A 14,721-nucleotide genomic window follows, 5' to 3' on the forward strand; every position below is an offset into this window, starting at 1 on the left:
AATTCAAAGGGAGCAAGAGCATCACAGACTCATGGAGAAGCAAGTGATGCAAAACTGCAGTGAAGGGTAGATGGAAAGAAAGAACTCTGAAGAAAAAAGACCAAGGCAGATGAAGACAATAGAAAAACAAATGAGCAACTGGAAAATGAAGCTGAAAATGGAGTTTAATCAGATATTGGAACCAGCAGCATTGACAGTCCAAAAGGTCACACAGGAAACTGGCATTACTCAGAACTAACAGGAGGAGGTATAACGGGAGGGATGATAAAGTCATTCCAGGGGCGCAGAAGCTGTCAGAAAGTGAAGGGCACAGCCAGAGAGAGCAGAGGGGGAAAAAGGAGGAGCTCTGTAAATGGTGCAGGAGAGAAATTGTATCAGAGATGTGAACACAAGGGAAATGAGATGCCAGAGCCCCTGGCTGTTCACAGCACTTCGGTTCCAACACAAGCACCAGGCCCTGCCCACTGTGAGGCTGAACACTGCACACTAAACAAGCACCAAAATCTCCACCAATTCTCAACTCTGCCCATCATTTCTCTCTGCTGCCGTGCCACTTACGGAGTTCTTTGCTGAGAAATCCAAAGACTGAAGCAACATATTATAAACCAATGAAAAGTCATCACAATCAGTTTAATGAAGTGCACAGAATAGCAATTGATCATGTCAATAAAAATAAAACAATTAATTTTACATCAAGTGTGCTTTATTTCCTCCACAGGTATTCTGTTAAATAAAGCACCATATATATACTGCCAGGCCACAGCTAAAGAGGATTCTTTACAGAATCAAATTTCTTGTGGTTGTTTAGTATACAAGTAAACTTAATTTTGATAATAAGAACCACAGCGATCTGAGGCAATCTGCCTCGATTATAAGGTACAAAACTGGCACAGAGGACACCATATTATACACAGTAAAAATGCCATAAGTTTAAATTACATCATACAGGGCCAGGAGGCCCTGTCTCCCAGACAGCCATATTAAATGAAAGCCACTACAGTGAACTCTTAATTACATAAAACATAGCCATTATCTGATTGCCCTTTAAGAAAGTGTACGGTAGATGCAAAATAAAATAAAATTTAAAAAAAATAATCTCGAGTTCTGCCTGACCAAGAATTAAGCATATAAATCTATCTTGCCATTCAAGCAGAGAGCACTGGACAAACTGAAGCACAAAACAGAAATAAGCAAAACTTATACAAACAGCATTTTTTGGGGGAAGAAGGATTCTTTTTAAAAAAAAAAAAAAAGAAGACTTAAAAGCAGACATGCTCCATCTAATGTCAAGAAGCAGCTTGGTTTCCTTTCCCGGATATCCGTGTGACCACGTGAATCGTAGACTCAATGGTCCTGCACAGGATGTCTAAAATGTCATGCTGCTGCATGTGACTAAAAAGTCCTCTGGAATGGCCGCAACTGATTGATAAATTACTGTCGGGGTCCTGCGGCGGTAAGGCTTGGCCATCGCAGCTCCGCAAGTCCGCCAGGTCGGATAAAACGGCCGAGATGGACGTGGAGGGGAACTCGGGCTCCTCCTCGGCCTCCTTGGCCGCCTGCAGCTCCTTGAGCTCCCGGCACTCCTCGGGGCCGGGCTGCTCCCCGAGCTGCGCCGCCTCCTCGGGGAACGGCGCCTCCATCCTGAAGTCGCGGCCCGAGGCGCTGCCGGGGGACGGCGGCTCCTGCTCCGTGCCCGGGTCGATGATGGACGAGTCGCGGGTCTCGTTGTCCGAGGCGCTGCTGGGGGTCAGCGCCTCGCGGGGCTCGCCCTTGGGGTCACCGCCGTCCCCGGCGTGCTCCTCGTCACTGCTCACCCGCCGCCGCTTCACCGGCGTGGCGCCCTCGTCATCTGCGGGGACACGGCACCGTCACACCCACCTGCTCCGCACAGCGCGCAGCGAACGCTCACCCGCCTCCTCTCAGAGCTTGGGCCATTCCAACTTCAGCTCCGTCACAAAATGGGATTTCTGCCTAACACTGGGATTTGGAGCTAAACCCACTCTGTGTTTCGTATAACAAAATAACATTTCATTCATTTGATAAAAGTTCATTAGTGCAACACCAAACCTTTCAGGAACACTGCTCACACCCACCCCACTCCACACAGCACTGCAGCAAACATTCATCTGCTCAGAGTTTGTGCCATTCACAAACTTCAGCTCCGTCACAAAATGGGATTTCTGTCTAACACTGGGATTTGGACTATTGGGATTTGGGATACTCCTGGGATTGGGCCACTCCCTGGACCACCCTGTACTTTGTATAACAAAATAACATATTACATTCATTTGATAAAAATTCATTAGTGCAACACCAAATCTTTTAGAAACACTGCTCACACCCCACCCTGCTCCACACAGCACCTCAGCAAACATTCATCTCCTCAGAGTTTGTGCAATTCACAAGCTTTAGCCCCATCATAAAATAGGATTTTTGTGTACTACTGGGATTTGGAGCTAATGGCCCACCCTGTATTTTGTGTAACAACATTACATTAATTTGATAAAAGGTTCATTAGTGCAACACCAAACCTTTCAGGAACACTGCTCACACCCACCCTGCTCCACACAGCACTTCAGCAAACATTCATCTCCTCAGCCTCTGTGCCATTCACAAACTTCAGCTCCGTCATAAAATGGGATTTCTGTCTAACACTGGGATTTGGACTATTGGGATTTGGGATACTCCTGGGATTGGGCCACTCCCTGGCCCACCCTGTACTTTGTATAACAAAATAACAACATTACATTACTTTGATAAAAGGTTCATTAGTGCAACACCAAACCTTTCAGGAACACTGCTCACCCCCACCCTGCTCCACACAGCACTTCAGCAAACACTCATCTCCTCAGAGTTTGTGCCATTCACAAACTTTAGCTCCATCATAAAGTGGCATTTTCCTGTACTACTGGGATTTGGAGCCAGGGAATGGCCCACCCTATATTTTGCATAACAAAATAACCTATTACATTAATTTGATAAAAGTTAGTACAACACCAAACCTTTTCAGGAACACTGCTCACACCCCCACCCTTCTCCACTCAACACAGCACTTCAGCAAACATTTCCTCACAGAGAATCCATGCAATTCACAAACTTCAGTTCCATCATAAAATGAGATTTTTGTGTACTACTGGGATTTGGAGCTAATGGCCCACCTTATATTTTGTAGAATGAAATAACATATTACATTAATTTGATAAAAGGCTCATTAGTGCAACACCAAACCTTTAGTTTTTCTTTCTTTGGCTTCTTGCTCTTGTAATGAGTTCCTCTGTTGCTGACAAGCTCTACATTTGTTTAAAAGCTCCTGTAAAGTTGGGATCAGGGCCGAGTTGAGCTGTTTGGGAGTGTGCACCGAAAGCAGCAAGGCAAGTGCTCGGAGGTCCTGCAAACAGAGAAATGAGGTTTATTTATGCTGGTGTTGGATGAATCCTGCACACAGACACTGCAACAAGGAGGTGCTGTTCATGTTCTGAGCTGCCCAAAGATCCCTTCTGGACCTGCCTGCTGAGCTGAACCCAGCTCTGTCCTGGAGGGGACAATGCCTTGCTCAGACACCAAACCCTGCTGGGCTCCAGCACTCCCACCATTAATGCTCCTGCAGGGGTTAATTAACACTTTGCTCCCCACAGCCCCGTTAACATTCCCAACTCGCCATGGCCCCTCCAGGAGCTCAGGTGAGGCAGGGATTGCCCCACACCTGGCACAGGCACTGAGGAGTTTCTGGAGGGAATGAGCTGCCTCGTGCTCCTTAGAAAACACTCACCCCGTTTAATGTAGAGCTTGCTTTGGAAATTTCAACTCTCTGGTTGCTGAAGTCAGATTCTAGGCTTTGATACTGATTTATTAGGTTTGTAATTAAAGTGTTGATTAAGTTGGCACAGTTTGCTTCAGAAAATACTTGCCCTTGCACCTGTGGAAACAAAGTATTTTTTTTAAAGCCACAAAAAATTGGAACTGTGAAAAAAAATCAAAAAAGGAAGCAACATCAGTGCCTGCATTGCTTGGAGTAGTGATTATTGCTAAAAGACCCCTTACCTTGAGGAGAAAGTGTGTCAGAAAGGTGTAGACAATGTTGTTGTTAAGAAAGGTCCTTTCATCCATCAGAATACATTTGATATATTCTGCAAAAACGGGATCTTCACAGAGGAGCTTCACACAGTTCTTGGACATTGCAGACTGGCAGGAGAGAGAAGTGGCAGAGTCAGCACTGAGCTGCAGCCAGGCCCACTGAGGAACAGCTCAGCTCTACCAGACACCAGTGAGTGGCACAAAGCAATTACTGACAATTCTTACTGCCCATTTTCCTGTGAGGAAGGAAAGGCCAGCTCATCCCCAGCAGTGTGACAGGGACAGAGCCTCCTGCTCTGTGAGCCACCCACAGCTCCTCTGCAATCACACCCAGACCCTGACACCTCCTCATCCTTCCTTCACCATCCCAGTGTTTGTGCCACATGGAAAGCTGGAATTCCAGGGGCAGGGTGAGGGGATTTCTGCACCCCCACCACCCCTACTGGGGGGAGCTGCTGTGTTCAGCTCTTGGGGGATGTACAGGGAGCAATCAGAATTTTATATTTGATTTAGCGGGGCTTCTCAGACAGCAGTCACACAGGCAGAGTATTTTACTGAACATCATCCACCAGATGTTTTATTGAACATCTTTGTTCCACATTCAGTGTCCTTTTCCCCTGTTTCCAATCTGTTGGTTCTGGCTCTTACCTGAGTCTGGCACAGCTCAGTCCAGAGTTTGGGGAAGAGTGCAAGGTGAAGAGGCAAACCTTCATAAGCAACCAGGACACCTGCAAAGGCATAAGGGAACAAGTCAGTGTGGGGAACTTCGTGGGACACAGGCAAATTCCTCAGAAAAGCAGTGCCAAGGTGCCCTGTCATTGTACAGGATCACATTCCAAGCATTTTGCATGATCACAAAGCTGGAGTGTCTGTGAGGTTTTCACAGTCCATTTAATAAAACACTTGGAAAGTGTGACAAACAACAAGCAGATGGGTGATTCAGGGGATAAAAGGACATTCTCTCATTGCTCTTTGGATGACATTATTGGTGTGACACTCTGGTCTGTGCACACTGAGGAACTTCCCCTTGGGGTTGTGTGGGAACACAAAAATTAAAATAAATTGCCATTGCTGAGATGCTGAGGAATCAAGATGGGATCCAAAGCCATTTAAACTGCCCATCACCCAGAAACAGCCTCAGTGAGTCCTGGATTAAACTCTAAATGCACAATAAGACTGAATTCTCAATGGTTACCTCAGCTCTTTTCTGGGCAAGCCCGAAACATTTCAGTCATGTGGGTAAGGCTGCACTTTCTTATACAAAAAATACCCAAACCAAGTTTCACAAATTTTCCTTAAAAACTCTGAATATAAAACCTGGTGCAGAAGGACTCAGAGCTATCACACACAGAATCCTGGGGCTGTTTCACCTGGATACTTACTCATTTTCACTAAAGTTTCAGTGAACTTTTCACAGTTGATTGCAACCCGACACAGGAGGTGGATGAACTGGTGGTAGGAGAAGAAATAATCCAGCAGCATCCGGTCGTAAACATCGTCCTTGCCCTGCGGATTTAAGGGAGCCTCGTTCAACCCCCAAGGCCCCAAAGGCACCAAGGCCCAGCTCCCAGTGCCCTGCAGGGCTCCCTCCTGAAATACAGGAGAGCACTGGGACCCCCAGGGGCCTCCTCAGCCAGCCCTTGGCAAGCTCCAGGGTGATGGAGGAGGGATGGCAATGCAATTCCTGCCAGGAAAATCCCATTGGAGGCTTCTGAGCCAGCACCCAGAGGGCGCAGAGCTGTGCCAATAGCAGGGCGTGAAGAGGACAAGAAAAGAACACAGCAACTCTGTATCACATACAGACACCTAAATATATACACACTAGTGCTTGTCAGTTGTGATCTGTAGAAATCAGAATTTTCTCAAGACTGAGCTTCAGAGCACAATTTCCATGAATGCCTCAAACCCAATGATACACATATGTGGATATTTTAATATTTTGGACATACGTAAACTTAAAGTGGCATCAGCCACAGGAATGGCATCAGAGAGCCACGAGGAAACCTCTAAAACTCAAGCAAAAACAATGCAACTTTATACAAAGCAACTGAATGAAAAACAAGCATGCAAACCCACAGGGCAATGTGACTGTGGATGTGGTTCCACAGCTTTAAAAATATTCTCCTTCCTAATGTATTAGGAATTGGATATAAAGGGTGAAATACTGTCATGTAATATGACAACTTTCTATATTTACATTATGTAGTGTCACTTCTGGATGCACGATGGGGAACCCACTAGAGGCCGTTCCTGGCTCTCTGCCATCCTTTCAAACACTTGATTTCTGGCTCTCTAGCTCTCTTTTCAAACACAATCAATTTGATGGTGCACAAATAGACACAGCATCATTCTGAAAGCTTTAAAAAAGAAGGGTTACTTACCCTACAGTAACCGTGCTTCTTCGAAATGTGTTGCCCACACAGATTCCCATCTACGTGCACATAGGCCCCATGTGCAGGAGATTGGATTCTTTCTGAATAGCTGTGTCCACTGGGGCTGTGCCTGCACCCAGTGTGTCCTTGCGACCACTGTACCTGAGGGCACAAGGGGTATGGCGGCTTCAACCACCACTCAATTCCTTCACCCGAAAGAATCCCCTAGGACAGGACTGAATTAGCACAGCAGGACGAGCACAGAATCTGTGTGGACAAAGCATCTTGAAGAACCACAGTTACCGGACAGCAAGTAACCAGTTCTCCTGCTTCAAATGATTGTCCATACATATTCCTTTTTGGGTGGGATTCACCTGACCTGACTTTAGCTATCCAAAATCTGCAGTCACTGCTGCTCCCTGCACGCCGTGGTGCCCGGGACAGGCAGGAGGGGAGCTCTTGCTCTCCTCCCCAGGGTAGCTATCCATGGCAGGAGCCCCAGAGGAGCCCCACAGGAGCTGGATGCCGACCTTTTATCTGTTTTAGATAGGCAAAGTGACGTGAGCTGAATCCCACCGTTGCTGCAGCTGTAACAACGGGATGTGGCAAAGTCACTACGGAGCAGCCCCACCAAAGCTGGCATCCCATCAGGAAGCCCACAGAAGGGAAAATGGCAAGTGAAAAGACTTCAAGCCCTTTATGACATTTCAGGCACTGGATTTTACCCAAACAAATAGCAGATTATGCCTCAGCCCCAGCTGAATGGACTCTAATGGAACCTGTAGGGTCTCCTTGGCTGTCTGGAAATAAATCTTAAAGTAGTGTGAAACCCATTCTAGACAATCCCTGGGCGGTGCCTCAATTTCCTTTATAAATGCCACAGACAGATGGCAAACTACCAGAATGTGTGCCATGGGTTTTTCTCCTGCCACAAGGCCCAAACCCTTATGGTGCCTGCAGTATGAAGCTGTGTATCCCCAAGGGCAGGGAAATGGTGCTTCTCAAGTGCACATCTAGAATGGAGTATATGAGGACAACACATCTTGAAGAAGAATTATGCTTTGTTTACAAAGAAAAGGTAAATGCATTGAGCTACTGGATTCTGCCAACACTTTTACAAAAATGGGAAAACAACAGAGAAATTATTCTTTCTAGGACCACTTGTTTACATACCTTGCTGGCTTCCACCATGGTGGGCAAGAGGCACATGTTGAGTTCGGGCCGTGGAGGACGAATATTGCTTTTCCCCCCTATTAATTTCAAATTTTCACGACATGGAAAATAAGGTCCAAGAGACACTGTAGTGTAAGTTCGGATAAAATAGGGATAATATTAAAAAGGTCAATATTTGACATCAGCAAGGAACACGACAGAGAAATAACAGTGTAAGAGAACTTCAAAAGACAATCACTGAAATACCTACTTGGGATATTACTGTGGTGGTATGTACAATGATTGTGCTGTAGAAATGGAACCAGAGTATGTAGGAAATCATGAGGACTTAAAAGTACAAGCTCCTTGAGGACATCTACAAACAAAAAGTTGTTTTTGCTATTACAAATTGTTATTTCTTAACAGCAAACAGTTCAACTTAAGGCTCATACATTTGCAAACTCTCTCTTGTATCCCTTCTGCCGTTTGCAGCACCTGAGGGTGCCACCCCTGCCTCCATCCCAGCTCCCTTCACTCTGCCCTGGGAGAGACCCTGCTCAGGGCTGCAGCACCCACAGGGAGAGCCACAATTACCCTCTCTGCTTCTTCTTCTACAGAGCAGGAATGATGCCTGGAAAAGGGCAACCAGCAGCAGTCAGGAGGACAATGAAAAAATACTCAAAATAGGGGGAAATGCATACAAATCACACAAAAAAGGGTGGTTTGGACACAGTGTTAGGCCTTCACCAGCAATCCATTAAATAATATTAAAAAAGTCTAAACTAGAAAAAACCTGGGCCTTTCTGAAACAGCTCTGCTAATGCAAGAGAGGCATTTGTATGTATTATCTGTGTCTACACTTTAAAAAGCAAATCCATTCCTCTCTACAAGCTATTTATGCTTTAGTTCCACTTGGCACTTCACAGTACTGAATCATAAAAATGAACAGGAAAAGCTGCTTCTCAGAATAACTTGGTTTCCACTCTCCCTTTTGAGGGGAGCTTTAGTTCATGTTTGAATTTTAATCTCAGATTTGGGATGTGACTCTAAACTCAGTGACACCTGAGCTGCTCCTCAGTCCCTCCCCTACCAGGCGGCCAATCAGTCTCCCAGTGACCTGAGGCTTTGTGTGTGCCCAGCCTGCACGCCCTGACTGAGCACAGGGATGCTCAGAGCCAGCTGCACACCCAGAGCAGCCTGACAGCACCACACCAACCCTCCCCACCTCCCCTGGCAGAGCCCTTCTGGCACTTCCAGCTCACTGCAGGCCTGGGCAGGACAGCTCTGCAGGGCCAGCACTTACCAATGCAGGCATTTCTCAGCTCAGGAGGGCTGTAGGAATTGAGCAGAGTCAAGAGCTTATGGGCAAATTCAATCCTCTCCTGCCACTGAATGAGAGCTTGCTTCACATCTGCAAGGCAAACATCCCAGGAGGCTGCTTAGCTCATGCCTCAGAAGCTTGTTAGAAAAAGCACAGAACTGTACTGCTGAGGAGTCTCTTTTTCCTCTACCATGGTCTTAAAGCATCTAGGAATTTGTTAAACCTCACTGGTCTACTGCTGTTAAATTGATGAAATCTAGTTTGCTATTAAGTCAGTAATTTAATAAGTAACAATTTAATATCCATTAACAGACACATATTCTACTGTACAGCAAGTTTTAAAAAACAGCAAAAAAAACCACCAGGGCTGGGGTGAGGAAAATGAATTTAGAAATAAGAGTTATAATCAAACCTTTTCTTTGCAGGTAGGGCCGTGTGGATTTCAGAACAGAGAGGAAAATGGACAGGAGCTCCACCAGGTCTCCCGTGACGTGGCAAGCTGTGGCCTCGTGGTACATCATGTGCAACGTGTTAAAGGACTGGGAAGAAGAAAAAAAGTGCCAAAATTTTATGTTGCCAAACTAAGGTACTGGCCAGTATTCCTCTTCTTATCCTGCAGATAGATTTACATTTATTTTATGCTCAAACAAGGTATTTTATACTCAAAAAAAAGAAGGTGTTGGATATAATCACAAAGTTCTTCACTTGTTTTCCAGGTAAAAGGTTACTGTTACCAGCTCAAAATAATTACCAAGTTTTCACACCTTTATCTACAACCCAGTGAACAAAATGGCATTTGAGACACAGTATTTTTATATCCCTGTAATCCCAAACTGCCTCAGCCAGCAGACAAAGTGATACAGGAGGTGCACAAAGCCAGATATATGAATTTGGGGAAAAAAGGCAGGATTAAGATGGATGCCAGTCATTTTTCAAAATGCTGCTGAAGGATATATGGCTGTGCATCAGAAGAATTACCTCTCCTTTTATACCTTGTGGGCATCTGTGATTTACAGAAACATTGGGAAGGAAAAGCAACTTATTTCTGAGCTACAAAGATCCCAGCACAGGATGTAAGAGCAGATATTTAACCTGCTGGGGGATTTGAGAGATAAAGGAGCAGCAGCCTCAGCCCCCAGAATGCAAACCTTGCCAGGCCCTTTTTGTGTTACAGTGAAGACAAAAAACACACAGCCACCCTTGAGTGGAAAACTTTCCTGCATGTGACAACTCCTTCAGGCAAAACACTTCCAGCCAACAAGGGACAGCATAAGGCCTGCTAACCTCAAGCTGGAAAGTGACATCAATTTAATTTAATTTCATTTCTAGCAATGCTTTACACAGGATAAATTCATTTTATATTACACACTCTTCACAAACTTAATTATCCATGGTTAGCATGGGTGAGGGCTAACTAAGCTAAACCAAGTTCTTTTTATACATATCTATGTCTGCACCTTGATCTACTGACATTTCATGTATGGATAACCTCACAGCCCAGTTCCTGACCTTTTACACCCACTTTACTGGATGGAGATATTTTCTTAACAAAAAGGAACAGGCATGCTGGAGTAATTAACCACAATTAATTAATCTATAGCCTTATCTTTATAACAAGCTCAAATTTCAAATGGCACTGCACTGTTTCTGTAATTCCAGCTCTTCCTACTACACTTTTTCCCAAAAAATGCAAACCAGTGACATAAAAAGAGTTAAAAGAATTTTTTATAGAAACCATACAAAAATGGGACTGGAATCAACCTGCAAGCATCACCCAGTCCACATGGCAAAGGCAGACTAAATATCCTTGACAGATGTTAGCTCCAAGTCCTTCTGACAACTCCCAGTTGTGCTGGCTGCCCCCCCCGCAGCAAAAACCCCATTCCAAAATCCCATTTTCTGCACAGCCTCAATTACCTCTGAGCCACTTGTCTTGCACCATGGTTTTTCCCAGTTTAACATCTCTCCTGAACACAGCATCCTACAGGTGCCAACAATGAATCTTGCTTTTATGCTTTCTGCAGCACATGCAGAGTTTGATTCTTGTTCTCAGAGGGATCCTGCCCCTGGAGCACTGCCAGTGCTTTCCATGATCACAGGTTCTCATCCATCACCTCCACCATGGAGTGCTGGATGGAATCCAGGGTGTTCCACCCATCAGGACAGGGGGATGTGCAGAATGAAACTGCTGGGAGCAGGCCCTGACATCCCAATCCATGGCACAGGTGCATGATTTCATATTTCCCATTAAATTTTGAAATAATTCTGGTCTGGTCTCATGGACCAAAAATCTACTTAGAACAATTAGATGTGCTCCAGAAATGCATTTTAGATTTAGTTCCATCAGAAAGAAATGGAGTTTTTGTGTTTCAGACCACTCCTTGCAAACAAAGGCACAACAGGTAGGAAAGAGAAGGAAAACTGCCTCAAAGGAGGGACAGAAATATCAACCACAACTGCAGCTGAGCACCCTTTAAGTTACTTCTGCTTTTTAACCTGTAGTCTTAACACTTTTTAGGTACTAACAACTGTGTGACTGCACTTAGCCATTCATTCCCAATTACCTGGAATAGAAGGAATGACACCAAAAAAACAAATTTTTTTCTCTCAGCATAATCTGTTGGTGGTTTTCCCTCTGTCCTGAGAAGCAGACAAACAATTTCCTAATCTTTCTAGTACTAAAAAGAAATCTTATTAAAGCTGACAGGGGAAGCACCAGGGTGGGATGTTTGTTATAATTAAATAACAAAGTAATTACCTCAGTCATCAGAATCAATCCTCTATTGAACACAACGAGAAGTCTGTCTTCATCAGATTCTAATAATATTCTGAAGGCACTAGGAAAAAAATCCAAACATTGAGAACACTGAAAATCTCATCCCAAGCTTAAAATTGTTATACTAATGCTGTATTTTGGAAAATAATCACAAAAGAACAAAGAAACCCCAAAATAACATCATTCTTCTCATCATTATTTCCCCCCACTTTTTAATTTAAAAATGTCTCTGCCATCAACCTCCTCTATGTTATGGAAAGTTATTTATATATAACCATTACAGAAATATTTCCCATACAACCCCTGCAAAAATGTGGAAAATTATGTTCTTGGAAAGACAGAAGTTTATGCTTCTTAAATGATACATTTAAATAGATTCAGTCAAGCATATGTTTGGCCTTTTAAATGTCTGCAAACATTTTTATCAGAATATTTGACGCTTGCAGCAGAACAGAAAGGAAAGCATTGTGCTGATGAATGGTTTGGGACAAGGTGGCTGTGCCAGGTGAGGGCAGGAGCCCCTCCAGGTACCACAGGCTGTCCTTTCCAGCAGGCTTTGACTGCACCAAGAGCTCCTGTAAAACCCCAGCCCTGACCTGCATGCACAGCCATTTACAGCTCTGCTGAGGATGCCCAAGCAGCACTTTCAGCTCAGAGCAGAAATGAAACACTCTTTGAAGGTGCCATACAATAAAACTGTCCCACAGGCACAATTCCTACATTGCATTTGTGCTCCAGAGGAACAAGTGCCAGCAGCAGCAGCTGCAACCACAGCTCTGCTCCTGGGGAGGGAATTCAGCTGGGCTGGGCACGAGCACAGGGCTGTACCTTATGAGAGTTGTCCAACAGGAGCGTCCGTCCAGGCAGCGCAGGTAACAGCTGATGGTGGTTTTCTTGAATTGCTTGATGTCCTCGATCTCCTCCTCTCTCATGTCTGGCCTCTGAGCTACAAACAGCTGCATGAGGTTAAACAGCTCCTCTACTGCCTAAAACACACACAAACACCTGGTTAGAGTCAGCTCTCTCACTGTGGTACGGTTCAGACTTTCTGCCAAAGCTATACAATGAGATGTTCTGATGCCTCCTAAGAGCACAGCTCACTGCTGCACTTATGTGCACATAATGTACCTGTGTCACATTTATATGTACAAAGCAATCTGAAATCCCCATCCCTGGGACCAAACATGCAGAAAGCTGCTTGTGCCAAACCCTGCTGCAGCCCCATATGCCTGGCAAACACCAAACACCGAGGGTAACTCAGGTCCCCTGCCAGACAAACAGACTTCTGAGGGGAGATGCCAACGAGGAGAGCAATGGGACTGTCAGATGTAACATTTCCCTGTGAGCTGATCTAGGCAGGAGTTCAATGTGGAACATTCCCTGCATCCTCCTCCTCTTCACAGTGATGGCAAGCTTTGTATTCTTTGTGTGCCTGCACAGCCCAAAGGATCCCAAAGCAATACCCACAGTGTGATCATTCACACCCAGGCCTGTGGTTTGAGCATCACACACAGCCTGCTTCACCCAGCACCTGCTCCCTGCTGGTGTCACTGTGTGTCACTGACAGCACAACTCCCAGCTCTGCCAAAGGTACCTGCCTGTTCCCAAGGGGAGCCAGCCTGTCCTCCCCTGGAATGCTACAGAGGCCAAGTCTTGGCCCTAGACCAGAAGCTGAAAGCAAAGAACAAACTGGGAATTCCTCCACCTTTGTTATAAAGCAACCTTCTTCCAAGAGACCACCATCAAGGCTTATTCCTTGTTTCTTATGACTGGGCTGGAATACTGAACAGTGGAAACACCCAGAAAACAACAACTGCTCTGCAGCAACCCCTTTGACTGTGTTACAGGGGTCTGAGGATGAGGGAAGAGATGAGGATCTGACGCCATGTTTCAGAAGGCTTGATTTACTATTTTATGATATGTATTATATTAAAACTATACTAAAAGAATAAAAAAAGGATTTCATCAGAAGGCTAGCTAAGAATAGCAAAAGAAAGAATGACAACAAATGTTTGTGTCTCGGACAGAGAGTCCAAACCAGCTGACTGTGATTGGCCATTAATTAGAAACAACCACACAAGACCAATCCCAGATCCACCTGTTGCATTCCACAGCAGCAGATAACCATTGGTTACATTTTGTTCCTGAGGCCTCTCAGCTTCTCAGGAGGAAAAATCCTAAGGAAAGGACTTTTCATAAAACATGCCTGTGGCCAAACCCCCCCTTGAAGATTGAATGGATCTAAAGACAGGAGTTACTTCCACCAGGAAACCCACACGGAACACTTTCACCACTGGGTGCGTTAAGCTCCAAGAGACACCAGGCGAGAAGGGACATGGGAACAAGGGCTGGCACTCGGTGGCACTGGTCACTCACCCCAGGGTACTGACTGGCGTGGGGGGTGAGGTTCTTGAAGGCCCACTGGATGTTCTGGTGGGAGGCCAGCTGGCGGGTGAAGGCGGGCGACTGCTCGCAGCACAGGCGCAGGATGCCGTAGTAGGCGGGCAGCATGCCACGGTTGAAGAGCACCACGTCCTGGTCGTCGTGGTCGGCCAGGATGTAGTTGAAGGCGATGTTCTTGGTCACCACGGGGTTCTGCACGATCAGGCGCACGTTCTCAGGACAGTCCACGCACACGTTGTACCAGAAGGACAGCAGGGCCTGCTTGTTGTGGTTGGTGGCGATGGCCGGCTCCGAGAGCTTGGGCTGGAAGAGGTTCCACAAGTCCATGAAGTAGGTGGAGAACATGAGCTTCTCGGTTTTGGAGATCAGGCAGTAGGTCATGAAACTGAAGTAGGGCACCAGCTTGGTGGTGCCGTGCACGGCGGCGTCCACGTAGAGCTTGGCCCGCGAGAGCAGGCCCAGGAGCACGTTGTAGACCTGGTGCAGGACTACAGTGGTGTCAGGGCTGAGGGGCAGGTCCCGCGTGGGGATGTGCAGGGAGCGCGTCGAGCGGAACATCTGACGGAAGGAATTGCTCGGAATAAGCGACACCAAGAGATAGGCTGCGGCTTCAAATAAAAACA

At 45.8% G+C, this 14,721-nt stretch overlaps 1 protein-coding gene across 10 annotated transcripts in view; it reads right to left on the reverse strand.

The window, feature by feature from the left end:
- Positions 1-609: 609 nt before the first annotated feature.
- Positions 610-14,721, reverse strand: part of USP34 (ubiquitin specific peptidase 34) — a 117,175-nt gene continuing 103,063 nt past the window's right edge. For 5 of the 10 annotated variants that reach the window (XM_064709789.1, XM_064709780.1, XM_064709781.1 and 2 more), the window contains exons 68-81: positions 14,072-14,706; positions 12,524-12,681; positions 11,678-11,756; positions 9,332-9,458; positions 8,902-9,009; positions 7,870-7,974; positions 7,620-7,744; positions 6,456-6,608; positions 5,457-5,580; positions 4,723-4,802; positions 4,042-4,182; positions 3,770-3,916; positions 3,229-3,388; positions 610-1,849 (exon numbers count right to left, since the gene is read on the reverse strand). In XM_064709789.1, coding sequence (XP_064565859.1) covers positions 1,287-1,849; positions 3,229-3,388; positions 3,770-3,916; positions 4,042-4,182; positions 4,723-4,802; positions 5,457-5,580; positions 6,456-6,608; positions 7,620-7,744; positions 7,870-7,974; positions 8,902-9,009; positions 9,332-9,458; positions 11,678-11,756; positions 12,524-12,681; positions 14,072-14,706 — 2,705 coding nt within the window. In that variant the 3' untranslated portion in view covers positions 610-1,286. The remainder of the gene's footprint in view (positions 1,850-3,228; positions 3,389-3,769; positions 3,917-4,041; positions 4,183-4,722; positions 4,803-5,456; positions 5,581-6,455; positions 6,609-7,619; positions 7,745-7,869; positions 7,975-8,901; positions 9,010-9,331; positions 9,459-11,677; positions 11,757-12,523; positions 12,682-14,071; positions 14,707-14,721) is intronic. The other 5 variants (XM_064709788.1, XM_064709787.1, XM_064709785.1 and 2 more) reach the window with 3 other exon arrangements.

The sequence above is a fragment of the Zonotrichia leucophrys genome, chromosome 3, assembly GCF_028769735.1.
Source record: "Zonotrichia leucophrys gambelii isolate GWCS_2022_RI chromosome 3, RI_Zleu_2.0, whole genome shotgun sequence".
NCBI classification, from domain to species: Eukaryota; Metazoa; Chordata; class Aves; order Passeriformes; family Passerellidae; genus Zonotrichia; species Zonotrichia leucophrys.